This window comes from Schistosoma haematobium, chromosome 1 (genome assembly GCF_000699445.3).
Source record: "Schistosoma haematobium chromosome 1, whole genome shotgun sequence".
Lineage (NCBI taxonomy): Eukaryota > Metazoa > Platyhelminthes > Trematoda > Strigeidida > Schistosomatidae > Schistosoma > Schistosoma haematobium.
The window spans coordinates 87,618,450-87,642,153 of record NC_067196.1 but is presented as its reverse complement, the minus strand read 5'-3'; the positions used below and the strand labels follow the sequence as shown (position 1 = coordinate 87,642,153).

Sequence of the window (23,704 nt, the reverse complement as noted above, 5' to 3'; positions counted from 1 at the left end):
CATTACACAAACAAATGTCTATCACGACTCTGTAGCTAAGTGGATAACGCGATGGCGTTTGAAGCGGATGGTAATGAGTTCAAGTCCCAAAGTGAACGTCAACTCCGCGATGCAGATACATCCGGCTGACGAGTCCCAAATAAGACGAAGCGCGCGTCCCGGATTCGACTGCTTGCCACTATCTATTTTTGCTTATAACTATTAACAAAGATGAAACAGATACTTATAACTTTCTAATAATCGAATCAAGCATACATAATATCAACTATATCGGATCATAATGTTATGTTACATAACAGTGATTACATTGGATTTCTTTTGTTCAATATACTTCAATCAAATATTTACGTATCGTTATAAAGTTAACCAGGATAATATGTTTAAACCTATTACATAATGTGATAAATAATCGTGATCTTTCAACTTTATGAATTCTTAAATAAAAACGGTTATTTATAATATTGTCATGTTGCCTTTGAAAAACATTTACATGTATAGAGACCATGTGAATATGTTTTACAAAGGTCACACTAAACTAAAGTGCAAATTTAGAATTACAATGATGAAATTTCTACAAACTGGGTATGAATTAAGGAACAAAAGATTACAGCACAGTTACTTTGTAGTAGTATAAGACTTTTTTGATAATTTACATCTGCATGATCTCATTGTGGATTACACTGTAGATTTTTAGATTCCACAGCAAGCAAGATAGGTTAGAATCTCAATAAGTTTAAAATTGTTAACTTCTGTCATATTACCATGAACTACTATACTAATTCTGAAGCAATTTGTAAGACTCTCCCAGTCTCCCACATTGTACGAGCATTCCATGTACCTAAATAAATGGTTGCTTTGGTTGTCAGAAGGGGCATCAGCGTCGTGACTTCCTCGGAACTCGGCTTTCACCATGAGGCGTCATAACTCTCCTAAATGAAGACTGTAGTGTCAGTCATTATTTTAAGCCCATATATCTTATTCTAGCTTTCGGACATTCCATTCTATTAATTCTACTTGAGTCATATTTTGACCTTGTTAATTATTCGCTTATCAGTCTTGACTGTTTTTATATAAGCGTATATGTGTGTACACATCATATCCCATGACTCTCATCACATGTCTGTAGTTTATTTTGTCTGCCTATAAATATTGAGTAACGCTTGACTAAAATGGAGTTGGCTTACCAGCCATCTCCACTCTGCGTCGCTTCTCTTCCTTCTATTCCATTCACCTCATATACAAAATATATGTATTCCAAAGTTCATTCTCGTTATTTGACTTATTTAATTCCGTCATTGACTAACGTGATTAAAGTCGATGATGATATACGAGAATAAGCGATAGCAAACATTCGTACGATCTAATTGGAGTCAGATCCACGGGCCACAAAAATATCTTCTAACTCCCAGGCAGAATTTAAATAAATTTATTCTGGTTAGCCCCGACCGTTGTTGCTACTTTGACGTGGTGTACGTACGTACATCAGTTCGAGTTGCCACAACACATTAGCACACAGATACAATTATCGATTCAAATCCTGTAGTAGTAGAGGTAGTAAAAGTATAGGCAATAATTGGAAACATTAGGGTTTGAAGATGTTATTCAAGGAGTATAATCCAGTGAAATAAATTTGGAAAGAGAAAAAGGAAAGGGACATGAAGAATTCTGAAGATTAGAATTTGGGAGAACACAAGGAGTGGATGCACCTGCGCCATTGCAAACGATTTTGAGCCATGTCATTCAAGGTCTGTAATCATCGGTTGCTATCATCTCGCGGATCGCAACCAGGTAGTCTACACCTACCAACATGGTTCAGTCCACTTGTTAGTGACTTCATGGATTCGTGCCATGTTTTCGTCTGGCCGCTCCTAGTTTTCTTCCAACCTACCCACCTACACCATAAAACATCGCACGTCGGTGGTTGGGCATACGTAACACGTGTCCGATCCATCTCAACTGAAGTTTCACTACTTTATCAATTGATTTGCCATTTTTACCTAGTACCCGTTTCCTAACAACTGCATTACTTGCTCAGTGGTCTCAAGATATACGAGAAATGCCTCGGAATCCTAGTACATGGGATTCATCATATTTCCATTCACTTATATTCTATTACTATCTTTCCTGTATGAAAATGTTGACAATGTTAATTAAATATGAATATATATTTCAATTGGTGGTTTCAGTCATTTCTTTTCACATTAAAAAAAAGAAGAAGAGAATCAAACACAGTTAGGGTAAACATGCTCAATTTAATACGAAAAGTAAAAAGATGAAATATCACTGAATAAAAATCAATAAATAATAGAAAAGAAAGAGTGAAATTGGGTACTGCCATTCTTTTAAGAAAAATATGTTTATCACTATAGAAACAAACGAAAGAAAACTAATTTTCATCGTTCCTTTTAAAATTGTTACGTAGAATATTCTTTGTTCAAAAGTTGCAACATAGTGAATTTTCTCTCTCTCTCTCTTGGTTTTATGAAGTAAGGAGTACGGAAAAAAAACGGGTGGTAAAGGAGGTAAGGGTGGACGGAGTGAACTATAAACAAATTAGAACTGTTAACAAGAATGAAAAACAGAAAATAGAGAAAGAAAACAATAGTGATTATAACTCTTAATTGTAATCAAATATTGATTGACAATTTTGAAGATCACGATTGAATACATGTACCACAACCTGTCTGTCTGTCTATCTATTGGTATGTGTGTGTATCTATGTATGTATTGAAGGGGAAAATTGAAATTAGGAAAAAGGGATATACAATTTAAGGATAATTAAACAATAATTCTATAGAAAATAATTAAATAATGAGAAAAAAACATCATTTTCTTCAATATTTTGACTAAATTACAAAATAATGTGTTCCTCTGATGAAGTGAGATGGATTCCATTAAAAAAAATTATAGTAGGGATACAAATAATCATGTGTATGTATGTATGTATATATGTATCTTTGGCTTATTGTTATTTATTATGTAAAAGAATACTTTGGATAATTTTGTAAGGAATTTCAAAACTATCATCATTTACCAAGACAATATCATATAGAGATTGATATTTTTCCAGATTCTCTTGTACCTAATAATTGATAAAGTTGAATAGAAAAGTTATTATTATTATTGAAAAAACAAACAAACAAATACTACTGTCATAAAATTTAACTAATCCGATGGTATCAAAGGGTAGTTGACGATTAGGAGATTACTTACGCCTGTTACTCCCAATGGGGCATAGGCCGCCGACCAGCATTCTCCTACCAACTCTGTCCTGGGCCTTCTTTTCTAGTTCCATCCAGTTCTTGTTCATTTTTCTCATGTCTATCTTCATTTCTCGGTATAATGTGTTCTTTGGTCTTCCTCTTTTCCTTTGGCCTTGCGGATTCCATGTGAGGGCTTGCCTCGTGACGCAGTTGGGTGCTTTCCTCAATGTGTGTCCTATCCACTTCCAGCACTTCTTCCTCCACTGGGATCTGGTTTCTTCTCTCCCACAGTAGGTTGTTGCTACGGTGTACGGCCAACGGATCTGAAGTATTTTGCGTAGACAATTGTTAATAAACACTTGCATCTTCTGGATGATGGCTTTCGTAGTTCTCTAGGTTTCTACCCCATACAATAGAACTGTCTTGACATTTGTATTGAAAATCCCGACATTGGTGTTGGTTGACAGACAACTGTTTTGAGTTCCAGATGTTCCTCAGTTGTATATATACTGCTCTTGCTTTGCCGATCAGCACCTTCACATTTGAATTAGAACCATCGTGCTCATCAATGACGCTGTCCAGATATGTAAAGGTTTTTACATCTTCCAAATCTTCTCCGTCAATTGTGATTGGATTGGTGCATGCTGTGTTGTATCAGAGAATCCTGCTTTTCCCTTTGTGTATATTGAAACCTACTGCTGCTGATGCTGCTACCACACTGTTCGTCTTCTCCTGCATTTGTTGTTGCGTTTGGGATAGAAGGGCCAGATCATCTGCGAAGTCTAGATCGTCCAACTGCATCCTAGATGTCCATTGTATCCCGTGCTTCCCTTCAGATGTTGACGTCTTCATGATCCAGTCGATCACCAGGAGAAAGAGAAAGGGTGAGAGTAAGCAACCTCGCCTGACACCGGTCTTCACTTCGAACGAGTCTGTCAATTGTCCTCCACGCACGATTTTGCAGTTTAATCCACCATATGAATTCTGTATGATATTGACTATCTTCTGAGGCACGCCGTAGTGTCGAAGATACGTTACGAATAACTCAATGATGGTAATGTTGCTGATTATAACAATCTGTATAGTTTGAGTTAGAATCTTACAGATACAGGCATGAGTTTCTTCATTTTTGGGATTGTGAGGACGCTCGCCGGTTGAACTCAAGAAAGATAAAAAAAGAATACACCCATCAAGACATTAAATAAGAAAGATTAGTTAAGCGAAACGTTCTATTTTCGGCGAAATCCATTTTGCTTGAAACTTTTTAAAAATATATTTGTTTATTTGACCTTACTGTCACCAAGTCTAATAGAAGTTTATTATCACTGTTATTATTATCCTGTAAAAATAGGTATATATATTTGCGATTGTACAGCTTTGAAAATGAATTCGCCGAAAAGAGAGCTCTTCGCTGAATTAACTAATCTTTCGTATTTTAGATCAAAAAGAGAGGAAGACAGTCCACGCAATCATCTTTTGGAAGAAAACTCCAGAATCTCGACGTGTAGCTTCCCTATTGGACAAATGCTAAGAATCACTGTAAGCGGATTAGATGACTGCAATGATGATTTCAGTTTTGAGTGCTCGAGCGCGAAACCAGTAGGCCCTGGGTCCGAACCCTGCGAGGTGCGGGGTCGTGGATGCGCACTGCTGAGGAGTCCCGTACCAGGACGAAACGCCCGTCCAGTGCTTCCAGGTTTTCTATGGTGGTCTAGCTTCAATTGACTCATGATTTCAACTTGTGAGATTTCAGTTTTACTAAAAATTATAAATATCTGCAAGTTTTGTACCATATTTGACATTAGAACAACACATATAATCGAACAATTATTTTCAATTAGATCGTCATCAGGCTTTACTCTAATATATATGAATATTTATATGAAAATGTTAAACCAATCAAGGTAATTTAGGTCAATAATCACAATGAAATAGAATAGGTTACCACACATAATAAGTTAAAATACAAGTTGATAGTAGGAAGACAGATATACTGATAGTAGTAGGAATAATAAAATAAGATAACAAAAGTCTTATCAATAGTTAAACGTTGGAAATAGAAGGTCAAACAAACGTGGGTAAATAGACTTGGAATAGTCATCACAAAACATTAAAATCATTACGTAATAAGTGCGTAAATAATTAGATAGTGAAGAAAGAGGCGGAAAATTACAAACAAATACTAGATGTGAAAATAAGGTTAATGATAACAAAAATAGAATAAAATAAATAAATAAATAAATAAATAATAATAATCGTTTGTTAAGTTATAACTGGCCACGGAAGGGATAGGGGGTTAGGAATTTCTTCTGTACACATAAATTGGGGTTATATGTACGAATTCCTATGTAGCTCAGGTGGATGAGCTACAAATCTTCTCCACCATCTCACGAATTCCTATGGCTTCAGCTATATGTAGGATACGGGAACGAACTCCGTTGGGAAATGATGGAGGTATACGATAGATCACTCTAAATGATTTCGATTTATCTACAGCATGACCGCTATCAATAAGATGTGCCAAGATAGAACTGCGAATTGTTTTTATCTGGCCCTTTATAAACAAAGCTGGTAGATGTTCACTCATTTGTTGGTTAAGTTGTCTGGTAGTACGCCCGATATAGCTATCTCCACAGGAGCAGCTGAATTTGTAAATGCATATTGAAAACGCCAACTCAGGTAACTTATCCTTTGTTTGAGTAGACATCGCTGGTCGACTAGAGAAGGTCAACGCAAGATTGGCTGTGTAGAAAGTCCTGCTGATTACTTTCGTTAACCTATATTTCAGAGTACCACTAGCCATATCCTCGTTGAATTGTAGTTTCATATATAAAGAGCGGCCTGCTTGAGCATCAGGGCTACCTGTTCCTCCCATCTAAATATTTCAACAAGTTATCTATTTTTGGTTGGTTTAATATATCATTATGTTTATTAATCGCATAACCTATTCTGCTGGGTTTCTGAAAAGTGTACAACCTTTCGTTGTCAAAGTTACAAAAAACTCAATTAGAGCCAATGTGGTTGCTGGCAATATACAGCGAAAAGAATGCACATTATTTAGATGTTCATTTACTGAACTGCTAACATCTAACTGGCGATCACTTAATATTTATCGCCAGGACCGACGAAGAAGAAAGAAACGGAAACTTGTTGAAATACTTTACGCTGAGAATTCTATATTGTACCAAAATAATAATATTGAATAAAGCTGATAATAATAATAATAATAATAATAATAATAATAATAATAATAATAATAATAATAATAATAATAATAATAATAATAATAATAATAATAATAATAATAATAATAATAATAATAATAATAATAATAATAATAATAATAATAATAATAATAATAATAATAATAATAATAATAATAATAATAATAATAATAATAATAATAATAATAATAATAATAATAATAATAATAATAATAATAATAATAATAATAATAATAATAATAATAATAATAATAATAATAATAATAATAATAATAATAATAATAATAATAATAATAATAATAATAATAATAATAATAATAATAATAATAATAATAATAATAATAATAATAATAATAATAATAATAATAATAATAATAATAATAATAATAATAATAATAATAATAATAATAATAATAATAATAATAATAATAATAATAATAATAATAATAATAATAATAATAATAATAATAATAATAATAATAATAATAATAATAATAGTTTCTTACGAACAGTCGAAATCTCCGACTTCTTCATTATGTCATACATGTACTTCTTAATGAAGGCAATGGGGTAGCCGATCTTGGTCAGTGAGTTGTTGATAAATTCAAGCTCCTGACTTAGAGTATCTACTGTACAGATTTTTAGCTCTGCTAGTGAGACATCTAACCAAATTTCTCTTGTAGCGGATAGGTGTGAAACTGCAGAAGTGAGTATATTGGCAGGCAGAGAAGATTCTTCTATACACGCTTCTACTTAATGTGCCATCACTTCGTCTGCTTAGTTTGACGTCAAGGAAGTTCAGCTTTTCGTCATACTCGCTTTCACCAGTGAAACTGATCGCTGAATGAACACTGTTGAATTGTTCTAGGAGTTTATCCTTACTGGTGTTTTTATTTACGATAATGGAAGTGTCGTCAATGTAGCGGCAATATAAATCAAACTTCTTAATAGTCTCATTAAGAGGTCCATTCTCTAACTTTGCTAGGAAGAGATTAGCTAAAATCGGGCCTAGAGGTGAGCCCATGGCTATCCCGTCTATTTGTCTATAATAAGTATTGTTGAAGACAAAATGGACATTCAGCGTGCATCTTAAGAGCAGTTCCTTTAGACTATCGTCAGGCAAGCCAATGTTGATTTGTTTTTCTGATATTCGCTTGCATATAAACTCAATAGTCTCTATAAGCGGTACGTTGGTGAACAAAGATACTACATCCACTGAGATCATATTTTTCATACTAACATTAATATTTTCCACTTTGGAGGTGAAGTCGAAGACATCTTTTATACTATTTCTAACAACTGATTTGTGTAAAGGTTCTAAGATTCGTACTAGCCACTTTGCAATTTTGTGGTAGGGAGAATTGTACATATCTAGAGCTGGGCGTAGAGGAAGACCCGGTTTATGTACTTTAGGCAAACCATAAAGTCGTGGTGTAAATGATCCAGTCGGCTTAATTGAATCGTGAATCTCGGTTGTAATTATTCCCTTTTTCTTTAGATCCTTAAGGAAATTGGTCAATTGTCTTTCTACTTTATTATTGATGTCACCATTACTAGTAATTTTCTGAAATTTGCTAGGATCGCTAAGTATTGTTTCCATTTTCCCATGTAATCATTTTTGTTCATGAGAACTACACCTCCTCCTTTATCTGGTTTGCTTGTGATCAGAGTTTCATCTTTTCTTAGTTTCGTTAAAGAGTCTCGATGCTGCTTGTTTAGTAGGTGATAGTAGGCATAGAATCAACCAATTAGATACTGATGTACAATTTGAGAATTTATTTTCACGAACGACTGTCTTGATTCCTACCTCGTTGGAGGATCTTGCTCGATTTAATACCACATTAGTTGATAGCTGCCAACAATATAAGAATAGTAAGGGTACCACAAATCACCTACTAAACAAGCAGCATCGAGACTCTTTAACGAAACTAAGAAAAGATGAAACTCTGATCATAAGCAAACCAGATAAAGGAGGAGGTGTAGTTCTCATGAACAAAAATGATTACATGGGAAAAATGGAAACAATACTTAGCGATCCTAGCAAATTTCAGAAAATTACTAGTAATGGTGACATCAATAATAAAGTAGAAAGACAATTGACCAATTTCCTTAAGGATCTAAAGAAAAAGGGAATAATTACAACCGAGATTCACGATTCAATTAAGCCGACTGGATCATTTACACCACGACTTTATGGTTTGCCTAAAGTACATAAACCGGGTCTTCCTCTACGCCCAGCTCTAGATATGTACAATTCTCCCTACCACAAAATTGCAAAGTGGCTAGTACGAATCTTAGAACCTTTACACAAATCAGTTGTTAGAAATAGTATAAAAGATGTCTTCGACTTCACCTCCAAAGTGGAAAATATTAATGTTAGTATGAAAAATATGATCTCAGTGGATGTAGTATCTTTGTTCACCAACGTACCGCTTATAGAGACTATTGAGTTTATATGCAAGCGAATATCAGAAAAACAAATCAACATTGGCTTGCCTGACGATAGTCTAAAGGAACTGCTCTTAAGATGCACGCTGAATGTCCATTTTGTCTTCAACAATACTTATTATAGACAAATAGACGGGATAGCCATGGGCTCACCTCTAGGCCCGATTTTAGCTAATCTCTTCCTAGCAAAGTTAGAGAATGGACCTCTTAATGAGACTATTAAGAAGTTTGATTTATATTGCCGCTACATTGACGACACTTCCATTATCGTAAATAAAAACACCAGTAAGGATAAACTCCTAGAACAATTCAACAGTGTTCATTCAGCGATCAGTTTCACTGGTGAAAGCGAGTATGACGAAAAGCTGAACTTCCTTGACGTCAAACTAAGCAGACGAAGTGATGGCACATTAAGTAGAAGCGTGTATAGAAGAATCTTCTCTGCCTGCCAATATACTCACTTCTGCAGTTTCACACCTATCCGCTACAAGAGAAATTTGGTTAGATGTCTCACTAGCAGAGCTAAAAAATCTGTACAGTAGATACTCTAAGTCAGGAGCTTGAATTTATCAACAACTCACTGACCAAGATCGGGTTCTAGATTTCGAGTGTTGAAGTAGTACACGGTATATTAAGAATCTAAAGCTCTATATATAACAGGGATATTAATCAGTTACACGGAACGCAGAACCTAGCATATTTGTGCATCGATTGAATTTACTTCACTAAATCAGTAAAGTAGGACATCAGAATTATATAAGTATTGATAATCTCCATGGCAGTGCAAAATGCTAGGTACAGAGAATACGATTTGACAAGGAAGAATAAATCTGCGTAATGAAAAGAAAATAAGAATTTGGAAAATTAGAATGTAAGGTAAGAGAAAGAGTGAATGTATTCGTATCATTGCGAAAGACTTTGAACCATCTCGATGATCTCCATGAAATGAAACAGAGTGAAGTATTGTATAGTAAAATGCGACAGCTCCTAAAAACACTGTCAAGATTAAAGTCTGTGCCACGTAAGAAGAATGTATGTACAAAACGTCCTGGTTCTAGACCCAATAACAAAAGTATAACGATGACTATCAAATACAAATAAGAATATACTTCCCGACACCCTGCTTTACCCTAAGCATCGTAGGGGAGGTTATAAAGGCACACGTGATTCGAACGTCTCACAAGACGGCCACTACAATCATTACGTAAGCAGGCCTAATATTAGACAGACCGCAGTGAACCAACGTGCCCCACCGTTACCCTCAAACGTTTTAAATAATAAACTTTTCTCAACACTCCCCTTTGGGCAAGATGGACTACTAGGTTACTTACCACCAACCCAACTCCAACTAACAGGTGCCTGTCGTAAATGTCCGCCTAGTGAAGTTCAACAAATTAATCCACTTTATTAAAATAATGATTTTTTGGCCTTCAGAAATCCCTGGTCCCACTAGCACTGCAGTTTGTTCAAGCGATAGCCTATATGATCAGTCAAACATAATAAACCACAGTCTGTGCAAATCTAAAATACACAACATCAATAGGGAAGCTCTCGGTTTTTTACACTCCATACTCCCTTTTTAAACTTATTACTTATCAATGCACGTTCACTTCTCAACAAAATTTCAGCCTTGTGAACATTAGCTTTTCTAACCAAGCCTTCTTTCACACTTATCACTGAAACATGGTGCTCTCAAGCAGTATTTGATTCAGAATTAAATACCAGAGCTATCGACTCTATCGCTGTGACAGAAAACTAAGCGAGGAGGTGGTTTCATTATATATGCTTTGAATACCCTAACAACTATTAAATTGGAATATAGTGTCCTGAATAGTTTACCAAAATCAGTCTGGATATCAGTCAACAACTTGAATCATAGTCTACTAATTGGATGTATATACAGAGCTCCTGATAGTTCGAATAATCGGAATGATCTGATTATCAACGCATTCAAACATGCATCTGCTATAAACTGGAATAACGGTAGTTGATAGTCATGTAATGATAAGGTCTCGACAACCATTAGCATAAAAATAATGTATATACTTTGAAAAAATAATTACAGAATTCACGCCAGTCTACAGGCATAATAAATTTGATTTAAATAATAACATTAGATGTAGAGAACAAACATGCGATAGAAGAAAGTTTTACGTATACTAGTTCAGTAATTGTTTAGGTAGTATATCTATTACAGCGATCCAATGCATCAGCCGGGAACTTTTAATTTTTCTTAAATGGACAGTCTGCTGATTTATGAACGTTGTAATTGAGGTCATTTCGTGTGCCAGATCGAAATTAATGATAATTATCTACAACTAGAGAAAGTAAAATGAAAACAGAGAGCACGGAACAACAAAGCAGTAATTACCAAAATATGTCAATCAGGTCTACCAAAATGCATGTGTCATGTGGCACAGTGATATACTGTTGATGTTATTCAAATTCGTTAAACTTGCTGGGGACGGTGTTAACATAAAGTGACAACAAGTAGGTGGTTTTACTTAGGGAATGCACTAATAAAAATGGCTAAATATTTAAAGTTCCTATAATATTACTTGTGGAATGAGGTATACTTACAGGTGTTAGAACATTCAATGCATTTTCAGAGGAGCAGTATGCATCGATGCAGCGAACAAATAATGGGAGTGATTTTATCGTACAGATAGATTGTTGTAGGTTATTCCAGAGTCTAGAAAATTTACAGGTAAAGTAATTCATATAAAGAGATGATTTAGAATAAGTTTGTTTCACTAGTGACAAGGAATTACAGATGTCATGATAAGAAATTTCTGCATATTGAATCACGTGATTGGATGTAAAGGATAGTTTATTAAGTAGTTTGAAGAAAAAGATAAGATTTAGTTTGAGTCTCCTCCTCCATAAAGGGTCTAGCCCAAGTTTATTACATCTAGAATTATAAGTTAAGGTACAATCAGCTTCAAGAATACGAAGTGTAAATCATCTCTGTACTGATTCCAGCCTTAATCTATCCTTTATGCGCGCACTGCTAAGAATAGACGTGCAATATTCTACAAGTGGTCGAACACAAACTTTGTACATTAAAATACGTGACTCATTGTTCTGAAGGTTTCGAGTTATGTAACCTGCTAGACGTTAAGACTTGGAGGTCTGTTTCAATATCTGTTCTGTAAATGACAAGTCTTGGGAGTACCTAAGTCTACTACTGTATCTAACCTAGATAACACTTCTCCATTTATGGTAATGTCTAGGTTGAGTGATGTATCGCCGAAGCATATCCATCTACATTTAGCCGTATTAAGCCTCACGCTGATGCAATTTTGCATATTTTCCAGCTCATGTGGAGAAAATGAATATACTACTTTAAGATCATCTGCATATAGAAAGGGCTTACCCACACAAAAACTTTCACAAATATCATGGATAAACACTAAAAAGAGCAAAGAGCCTAAGACACTACCTTGTATTACACCACTTCTAACAGGGACAGCGTTAGATAATGAAAAGTTAATTTTAACTATTTGATGTCGATTGCTGAGAAAGGAATCAAACCAAGCTAGCAAAGGATTTTGAATCCCATAAGATGCGAGTTTACCTATAAGAACTTGGTGGCCAACCGTGTCGAAGGCTTTAGAAATGTCCAGATATAGCACTAAGACTAGATATCCTTGGCTACGTAGAGAATAGACTAAATTGAAGAAGTCAAAATGACATGTCATGCAAGACTGATTTTTAAGAAATCCATATTGAGTAGCATTGATAAATTTACCAGCGAGTAAATAGTTGGAAAGTTCATCACTTATAATTTTTTCCATAATCCTAGAGATAACTGGAGTAATATTTATCGGCCGATAATTGTTCATGTCAGTCTTATCTCCAAATTTGTAACGTGGTATGATTTACGCGGTTTTCCAACAGTAAGGGTGAGAACCAGTTTCCATGGAGAGAGTAAACAGCTTTAGAAGAAGAAGTGGAATATCTGGACCACAATATTTTTAGAGAAAAGATGAAATCCCGTCTGCTCCATGACCTCTCGAAAGCTTAAGGGTATTTATAGCCTTATTAATTTTCATGCATGTGAAGGAGATATTGCACGTCTATTCTTAGCAGTGCGCGCATAAAGGATAGATTAAGGCTGGAATCAGTACAGAGATGATTTACACTTCGTATTCTTGAAGCTGATTGTACCTTAACTTATAATTCTAGATGTAATAAACTTGGGCTAGACCCTTTATGGAAGAGGAGACTCAAACTTAATCTTATCTTTTTCTTCAAACTACTTAATAAACTATCCTTTACATCCAATCACGTGATTCAATATGCAGAAATTTCTTATCATGACATCTGTAATTCCTTGTCACTAGTGAAACAAACTTATTCTAAATCATCTCTTTATATGAATTACTTTACCTGTAAATTTTCTAGACTCTGGAATAACCTACAACAATCTATCTGTACGATAAAATCACTCCCATTATTTGTTCGCTGCATCGATGCATACTGCTCCTCTGAAAATGCATTGAATGTTCTAACACCTGTAAGTATACCTCATTCCACAAGTAATATTATAGGAACTTTAAATATTTAGCCATTTTTATTAGTGCATTCCCTAAGTAAAACCACCTACTTGTTGTCACTTTATGTTAACACCGTCCCCAGCAAGTTTAACGAATTTGAATAACATCAACAGTATATCACTGTGCCACATGACACATGCATTTTGGTAGACCTGATTGACATATTTTGGTAATTACTGCTTTGTTGTTCCGTGCTCTCTGTTTTCATTTTACTTTCTCTAGTTGTAGATAATTATCATTAATTTCGATCTGGCACACGAAATGACCTCAATTACAACGTTCATAAATCAGCAGACTGTCCATTTAAGAAAAATTAAAAGTTCCCGGCTGATGCATTGGATCGCTGTAATAGATATACTACCTAAACAATTACTGAACTAGTATACGTAAAACTTTCTTCTATCGCATGTTTGTTCTCTACATCTAATGTTATTATTTAAATCAAATTTATTATGCCTGTAGACTGGCGTGAATTCTGTAATTATTTTTTTCAGAATATATGAATTATTTAAATGTTCTTTTTGTTGGTAGATGGAAATCTCGCCTTCCCCGACCGTTTTTGCTACCTTGACGTGGTGGCCGGGCTTGCCTATCGTGATGACCCAACCGAGCTATACTGGCTGGAACGAGCGTTCCTCAAGGTCCTACCATGTCAGACAGGTCGGTTGAAGAGCGGCAAGACTAAAAGCAACAAACCCAAGGTCCGAAGGCGAAGTCGTACTGCTGACTGTACAGAGGTGTGACAGCAGTAAGGTGTTCCCTTCAGACAACCAACATGACAGCGATGCTGCCTCCCCACAAGGAGGAGTGGGGTTAGAAAAGGTCGACCCTAAAATTGCACACCTAACCTTACCTCACGGATTTCCGTCTCCGGCGGTAAGGCCCTTTAAAGAACGGAGCTAACACGTCAAAAACCTCCCACGAAAAGGCCGTGCGCGACTGGCCTCAAGCAGTTGTCCCTTGGGCACTGCGGTCACGCTCTCAGGTCACTAAGACCACCCTTAATCCAATCTCCTTTTCAGGTACCTCTAGAAGAACCCTTCCACGGTGTGGGCAACCGGGAAGTGATAACCGCCCTCATACCTCTAACAGCACTCGAGACCACTGTATTCATAATCAACCTTCCTCCTCAATTCCTATTATTCCTCCTACATCGACTTTCAACTCTAAACTTCCTCTTTCGGCTTCCTCCTCGAGTGTCACCATAGCCAACGATTCTAGTGCTCAAAACACTGTCCCAGGTCTACTGAAACCTCGCTCCACACTACACATTGGAGCCTTCAACGTACGCACCCTATGCCAAATCGGTCAGCAGGCTTCCTTGGTTAGAACCCTAGAATCTCGTACCATTGATGTATGCTGTGTCTCTGAAACACGCATACAGGATCCCAGTGTGGTCATTCACTTGACCTCACCTCGGCAAAACGGAGAGCCAACGAGATACACCCTCCGTGTATCTGGTGACCCGATGGCCAGTTCTCGTGGACTGGCAGGTGTAGGCATAGTACTAAGCATGAGGGCGGAACAAGCACTGCTAGAGTGGATCCCCGTTAACAGTCGTCTATGTGCTGTTCGGCTAAACGGCTCCGTAAGAACTCGGAAGGATAGGGACACACGTCGTTGCCTTTTTGTCATTTCTGCCTACGCTCCCACTGACTGCAGCTCAGATTATGTGAAAGATGAATTTTACAGAAAGCTTTCTGAACTTCTTCAGAAAGCTAAACGCTCATAGTGCTCGTAGGGGGTGACTTTAATGCTCAGATAGGTAGTTTAGACCAAACAGAAAAGCATTTAGGTGGATATTTTAGCATTCCGGCACAGCGAACAGATAATGGTGACCGTCTGCTGCAACTGTGCTCAGACAATCGTTTATTTTTAGCAAACACAAATTTTAAGCATAAGGAGAGACATCGTCTAACATGGCGACCCCTACACCAAACCAACGATGGACTCAAATAGACTATATTGCCATCAGTCATCGTTGGAGAGGGTCGGTAGAAGATTGTCGCTCATTCTGGAGTACCTGCTTGGACTCCGACCACGCCCTAATCAGTCAGTCAGTCAGTCAGTAACAACGTAGAACTTCGTACGTACATACATCAGTTCGAGTTGCCACGCCACATTAGCACAGAGATACAGTTGTCGATTCAAATCCCATAGTGATGCCCTAATACGGGCACGCATCTGCTTGCGCCTCACTGGACGCAAAAAAGCCACATTAAAAAGACCCGTTAGAACTGAGTTGAGTAACGAGAAAACCAAAAGTAGGTTCCAAGAACAACTAAGTTCACAATTAGGTAGTTCTGAAGACGAGGCTGACCCAGATGTTGCTTGGAAAGACATACAAGCAGCTGTGGAAACAGCAGTGACATCTATCAGTGATTTAAACCACAGGGTTACAAAGAACCAATGGATTTTTTCAAAGTCTATCACACTGATGGATTCTCGCAAACTCGTCCCATCAGGTCCCGAACATGATGAAGACCGACAACAGATCAGATCTAGGTTAAGAAAAAGTCTAAGAAACGACCGTAAGCAGTGGTGGGCAATGAAAGCAAAAGAGATGGAAAAGGCGGCGACTATAGGGAACACAAGACAGCTTTACAGACTAATAAAAGAAACTGGAATTAATAAGTCAAGTGTAAGTGAGATTATTTCGGAAAAAGATGGTACTCTCATCTGCTCCCAGTCCAGACGTTTAGAACGATGGGCGGAACATTTTAGAGAACAGTTCAACTGGCCTTCAGCTACTCTACAACTACCCTGCATTCCCAGACAATGTGAATGGAACATTGAAGTAGGTCCCCCAACTCTAGCAGAAGTTCAAAAGGCTATAGTTAATCTGAAACGAGGAAAGGCAGCTGGTCCAGATAGATTGGCTCCAGAGGTTTTCAAGGATGGTGATCCAATTTTAGCGATTAGGTTGACTAATATTTTAGCTAAGATCTGGGAGTTAGACGTTATTCCATCTGACTGGTCACAATCACTTATCGTCCCAATATATAAGAAAGGGTCAAAATCATGTGACAACCACAGAGGGATTAGTTTAACTAATATAATATCTAAAATACTAGCCTCGATAATTATCAGACGCCTAACTAAGACTCGTGAACTACAAACACGAGAGACTCAAGCTGGCTTCAGACCTGGTCGTGGCTGCATCGACCACATATTCATCATTCGTCAGATTCTAGAACACAGGCATACTTATCGGCGTCCGACAATGATGGTCTTTCTCGACTTAAAAGCAGCATTCGACTCGGTAGACCGCGAGATTCTGTGGCAGTGTCTGTCATTGAAAAGCGTACCTCGGAAGTACATGAACCTTGTAAAGGCTCTTTGCTCGAACACTACTAGTCGAGTCAAAGCTTATGGCGAACTGTCATCTACTTTTGCAACCTCAAGTGGTGTCCGTCAAGGCTGTCCACTTTCCCCATTTTTGTTTAACTTCATCATAGATCTACTGATGGAAATGACTTTCTCGTCGACTGAGTTCTCGGGTATTGATCTCCATCCAGGAGGTCCACTTATCGACTTAGAATACGCAGATGACATAGTCCTGTTTGGTGAAGACGCTGACAAAATGCAGAGTCTTTTGGTAGCACTAAGCAACAATGCCAGAATGTTTGGAATGCGCTTCTCTCCCTCTAAATGCAAGTTGTTGCTTCAGGACTGGTCTGCGTTAACACCTGAACTAAGGATTGGGAGTGAAGTAGTCGAACGCGTTGACAGCATCACTTATCTTAGAAGTCTGATCAGCTCTAATGAGTCGGTGTCTGACGAAATCTCAGCACGGATTCGAAAAGCTCGCTTGGCTTTTGCCAACTTGCGTCACCTATGGCGAAGGCGAGATATCCGTCTATCAATAAAAGGACGAGTATACTGCGCGGCAGTCCGTTCTGTCCTACTTTACGCCTGCGAAACGTGGCCATTAAGAGTAGAAGATACTCGTAAGCTATTAGTATTTGACCGCAGATGCCTTAGAAATATTGCTGGCGTCTGCTGGGATCACCGGGTAAGTAATAGTGAGGTTAGACTCAGGGTATTAGGGAATGATGGTAAATCAGTTGATGAGGTTATGAATCTTCATCGACTGAGATGGTTGGGCCATGTGTTACGTATGCCCGAACACCGATTACCACGACCCGCAATGCTATCCGGTATTGGAGATGGTTGGAAGAGAATTAGGGGCGGCCAAACCAAAACGTGGCATCAGTGCTTGAAGTCACTAACTTCTAGTCTGAGCCATGTTGGTAGATGCAGACTACTTGGTTGGGGTCCGCGTGACTATCGTAACCAATGGTTGGAAAGTGTGTGTGATATGTCTCAGAATCGATCACAATAGCATCGGTGTATGTACTCTTTGTCTTCCCCTGAACTATGAGATTAAAATCGCTTTATATCTTTCTTTCTACGAACCAATTCTTTCTTCTTGTACTATATCTCTATATGCAATCTTTGTCTTATATATTACCACCTTTGACCTAACTACTGCTATGAATCCGGTGTTCATCTTGTTGTGCTGACGCGGTATGGCAACCTGGACCGATGCACATATGTGCCTGGTCCTACGTTGTAGCTGACTGACTGAATCTCGCCTTCACCGTAAGTGAAGTAAGTTGGAAATATCAGACCGAGGTTTCGTCAAACGCCGATCCTCCACGGCTGAGATTTTTAGGTTAAGTGAAATACTCGACGGACTCAACTGCTTTATTGCCTATTATTAGTTTTGTTGTTGAACGTCTGATAACATGGGATACGGATGAAGCAGAGATTTCGACTAATTTTCTTAAATAATATAGCATCGAAACATAATAGACGTGATTCGCAATCATTTGGACTAGCATTCTTTCAGTGGAGGTTATTGGTCGCCTCTCCCTAGTAATTTCTACAATATCTTTTTATTATATTTTCGACTTAATACATTAGGCGGCTGATTTTATTAGACATAAGGTAAACAATATTTCAGCTAACGTTCCTTTTGTACATAAGCATACACAACAGGTGGCCCGGTGTGGTTAAGTGAGTCTCAAGTAGAATATGAGTTGATCAAAAATTCAACAGAGTGGGTGATCATTCCGATCTCCGTCGACCGCCTAAGTTGGCTAGCGAGGTTGCCCCTGCTACCCAGCAGCGCCGCAAGGAGGCCTTAGGTCAGATTTTGCTGAAGTCAGACTTGTGTATTAGAGGTTAGTGGCTCAGTGATCTAGAGGTTAAGTGTTCGCGAGCGAGACCGAAGGTCTTGGATCAAATTTCCGGTTTCGGTGTCGCAGATGCATACTGTTAAGGAGTGTAATACTAAGACGAAACGGCCGTCTGTTGATTTCAAGTTTTTAATGGTTGTCTACCTTTAATCGGTTCATGATTTTAATGAAATTCAATAATCTCCGCAACCTTATACTGAAAATAAACCATTCTGATATGAAGCATATTGATGTAGTGACTTTTAATGGGTAAATTGTTTTTTCTGTGAATAGTTTGGTCTAGTGTATACATTCGCATATATGACGGAGGAAAAAAGCATATCTTACTGATTCGTTTAAAAAGCCAATACGTAATACTGTTCCAAGTTGACCTGTTGGATCATCAATAGTAGCACCATCAGCCATGTGCACATCACCAGTAGAATCGCCAAGTAATAAAACATTAGGACGCTTAGGTATACGATTATTTGTAATAGAACCAGCTGTTTTATTAAATACATGAATAATTGGTGAACTGAATCCAGTTAATTTACCCTACAGAACAATACAAATGATAATAACGTTAGACAAGGATAATATTTTCTAAAAATTACCATTTAGATTAAGAACAATACACTGAGTCCAACTGAAAAAAAAGTGAGTAAAAGTTGAAACAGGATGATGTATGCATAACGAATGATATAATACATTAAGTGATAAATTTCTCTTCATTAATAGGAGAATTAAAGTACATTCAATTGAATAGACACATTGTTGTTGTATATAGTTTGGTTTTTAAAATCATTTTGGTGAAACACATTTGTTATATTTTTATTTATTGTTCAACATTTCGAACAAGTGATTTTTGAAGCCAAAGCTCCTCACAATGTGTCTTTTGACTCAACCGCAATCAAAGCTTGTTTATCTTTTGTTAGTGTTTGCCGACCGGTTTAGTATGCTAGTTTCCATCCTATATTTGAAGTAAATTGTGATCATATTTATACGGAACAATTGATCACTGGGTATTGATTAATATTATGCTTCCTAGTGCTGATCGAATTCTATCCATGTGGCTACCATAACCAACATTTCATCTAACCTCTCTTAAATGAATTATCAGAAAGAACAAGACTTATATGTTAACAACGTCCACTCTTTAAAATGTAATAATAGGTGTTTGGTGTATCCTTACATGTATTAATTAAGTTAAATCACAGAAAAATCACTGTAGGAAGTTAATTTAGCACTGAATTTAATGAAATCCTATAATATTTATTAGCCAACTTTCAAATTCATGACTTAACTATGTTTAAAAACAATTTAATAGATAGGTATACTTTGTTCGATACTTTCGACCTCGATAGAACAATGAGAAGACGGAGTTGATCTGAAACATGTGATGTATTTGTGCTATACGTTTCGAACAATCTGGTCACACATATACTTGTCACGATATTTTATATGAAAATTAATAAAAGTCAATTAAATGAAAGTTCAAGTAAAAAAGTAACAAAGGGGAGAGAAACAATTTTTCATCGCATAGAAAGAATAAGGAATTGTCCCGCTATCCTAGGCCATAGAATGACTTAACGATTACCAGGGTAAATTCAAGGTTACGACAAATTGTTTTGTACATATAAGGGGGATTTAAATTTACGAATAGCCAAGGCTTCAATAAACTTCGTCCTTGACAATTTCTATGCCCCCAAATGACCTGGTACGGCCGAGAGTGGGGAGAGTCAGCTCTCCCTCTCGAAATGCTCTCACATGGCAACGTGCGTACAACCACTACCAGGGAAGTCCTACTCACTGTCTTCTCGTGGCATTACTGTTGTTTACGAAGTTGAGAGGACGAAAAGCGAATGTCCGGCTCTCTAACCGAGTTGACGGATATGGAGGGTTCACCTAGGGGAGTTGGAAAACCCTCATTCCAAACCAATGATGCACACGGGTTCCAGTATCCTGAAGAAACAAATGGCGTATGAACCAATTGTCGGTCACCGGTTGCCATGGAACTACATCTCCCTACGATGCTCCACTGCCTTGTGGATCAGACCTTAAGACCGAAGGCTCCGGGTGTGGCCCTCCAAGTAAACCACTTGCTTCAGTCTGTGCACCCGGGTAGTATCACAGCCCTCACACATATCAAATGAGATTTGTGTGGTGCATATGTATTTGGTGCCTCCTTGTACTAATATCTATGTGTTAAAATAAAAAAATTAAAATTGACAATTTCTATACAACGTTCTAAAAGTTGTATTAATGTCAATTTTGTGCTCTGTTTCAATTATATGCTTTGCTATCGATGAACCTGGTTTTCTACCTCACACGTTGAACGGACCATTTGGCGCACATTGATTTTGAAGCCATCTAGGCACACATTCAACGACCCTTGATTTCATTGTTCGATTACTCCTCCCTATGTATGTGTGTCCATACAAACATGTAAATTGTTAAATACATGTAAAATGCCCTGACAAGTATATGTGTGACCAGATTGTTCGAAACGTATAGCACAAATACATCACATGTTTCAGATCAACTCCGTCTTCTCATTGTTCTATAGAGATTTATTCAAGGGACTAATTGCTTTAAATACTTTAGATCGTCACTAAAGAATAAACAGCCTTTAAAATTAAAACATATCACACTACTAGGTAGTCGATTTTGCCTGGTCATTATTGAATATATCATTTTAATCCGATCAGATATTTTACTATCTTCCTATGTACTTTTCCAACTATGACCTTGATAATTAATTCCATGTGAACTTACCATATATGTGTCTATTGTCGTTGCTGTTTTCGGTCTTCTGTACTTTAAACATTAGTCATTGTGATATAACGAATGAGCTGCTTATTATTCATCCAGTATATATATATATATATATATATATATATATATATATATATATATAATCAGTCTCTTTTATGTGGTGTTACAGATATATAGACACTGTTGAAGAGTCGTAAAGAAGGCTGAAACAACTATTCTGAGTTAGGTTTAAATGAACATTCTAACTGATGCAAACCTATGACGTAAATTATCTTTAAGAATAAAAAAATTATATTATTAATCAAATATAAGATAGTGTTATTCGAAGAATGAAAATACAATTTAACTGTTAGCTGATTAAAGGTACTCAGGAGGGGACCTTATATATATGGGTTTCAAACTAGTTGACACACGTCAGTTAGGTATACAAATGAAATTTCGAGGGGTATTTGTGTTATCATGAGACACTCAGGTCGTGACTAACCTCTTGATAATCACTGTACAAGAAAATATAGTCAAATACTGTTTCGAATGAAATATTAGCCAGTAGAAAATGAAATAGTTTGTTGTTTATTGTCAAACTGACAATATAATTAATCTATAGTTGAGCTATATTTATGTGTCATTCATGATTCCTAGAAATATGGTACTTGAGTGATAAAATATTACAGTACTACTAGAATAATAATAGTAATAATAATAATAATAATAATAATAAAATAGTGCTTACATCATCATTGAACTGCATAAAATTTGAAACAACACGCATATTATCATGAAAAACATTTGCATGATGAAGGCATAAATCAATTACATCCCCAAGTCCAGCTGAGAAAACCAATACTGGTATATGATGATCCGATAATAATTGGAAAAATTCACTCACTTTATCACTGAAGTTATAAAACAAAAAAAAATTGAAATTAAAACCACAGAAACAATTGGAAATATAGTTCCAGAATATTGTTAACAATCATATTTTTTTTTTAAAAATGGTTGGGTTGGATGGAGAATGCTGGTGGGCGGCCTATGCTCCTCCACGAGGAGTAACAAGCGTAAGTAAGTACTCTTTAAAAAAGAATGATTTTAAAACCGAATATACACATGAATAACTTGAGATTTAAGAATAAACTAATGTATACGGACAAGTATGGAAGTTAAGCTTAACATATGAAATAATATGATTTTGAAGTGTTAATCATTCTAGATTAACAAAAATATCTTAGTAACAAAATAAACTGTGACTAACTGGTTAAAACACTCAACTTTCAATGAAATCATGAATTGACTGGTGTTAGACCACCGTTGAAAACCTAAAAGCACTGGACGACCGTTTCGTCCTATCGTGGGACTCCTCAGCAGTGCGCATCCACGACCCCACCAGAGGGATTCGAACCTAGGGCCTTCCGTCTCGCGCACGAACGCTTAATTTCTAGACCAGAGCCGGCATCCAACGGTGTTAATGTCTAACCTCAACTAATCCACGAAATCGTGCGACCATTTTCCATTGTACTGAGGTAGATGACTGTTTCTACCAAACACAGATTAGCTCTACTAGTCATGACTTCTCAATAAAACTCCGAAAATTGGCTTAATATCAATCGGTTCATGATCTCAATCAAAAACTCAATAATCTCCAGAAGGTTAAGTAATTTACTAGATCACCTCAAAAGGAAATTTATTCATTTAAAATGAATATATTATTTTAAAAACAAGAATAATAGACATGACAACTAACTACTCACCGTAACACTAAATGGCATTCCTTAACAGTTCTTTCTAATGTGTGTTTTTGTATTCCACATTCAATAATTACTTCATGAGCTAATTCCCACCATTCTAACATATACGGGGTTTTTTCATTTTCTGTAAGATTATTATCCAATTCAATAGGATAGTATTTGTTCCGTAGACTTATAAGCTAATATTTAATAAAATGTGATATATAAATGAAAATGAGACCTAAAAACAGATACATAATTCTCAATTTATTATTATAATTGACTGTAATTAATTTGGAGAAAAAAATGAAAGCACTGAAATTTAGGGGACGGAAATATTTATTGTTTGAGGGAGCTTGCTTAGGTTTTGAACTTCGCAGCTTACATCACGAATTGACATTAGTTAGACAACCATAAAAGACTAGGAAGCACTGGACAGTTGTTTCGTCCTGATATGGGGCTATTTAGCAGTGTATATGCTATAACGCTCGATTTTTTGTCTACGTGTATGAGATGCTAATTTGCCGTATACGAATATTTACACTAGATACCCTCCCAGTGTCTATACTACAGGACTTCAACACAACTCAG

The 23,704-nt window shown here is 36.6% G+C and overlaps 1 protein-coding gene across 3 annotated transcripts in view; it reads right to left on the bottom strand.

The window, feature by feature from the left end:
* Nucleotides 1-2,146: 2,146 nt before the first annotated feature.
* NT5C3_1 (5'-nucleotidase, cytosolic III) overlaps nucleotides 2,147-23,704 on the bottom strand; it is a 30,598-nt gene continuing 9,040 nt past the window's right edge. For all 3 annotated transcript variants that reach the window (XM_051209944.1, XM_051209945.1, XM_035732466.2), the window contains 4 exons: nucleotides 23,138-23,313; nucleotides 22,123-22,285; nucleotides 18,966-19,172; nucleotides 2,147-3,082 (listed from right to left, as the gene is read on the bottom strand). In XM_051209944.1, the coding sequence (XP_051075428.1) occupies nucleotides 2,969-3,082; nucleotides 18,966-19,172; nucleotides 22,123-22,285; nucleotides 23,138-23,313 (660 nt within the window). In that variant the 3' untranslated portion in view covers nucleotides 2,147-2,968. The remainder of the gene's footprint in view (nucleotides 3,083-18,965; nucleotides 19,173-22,122; nucleotides 22,286-23,137; nucleotides 23,314-23,704) is intronic.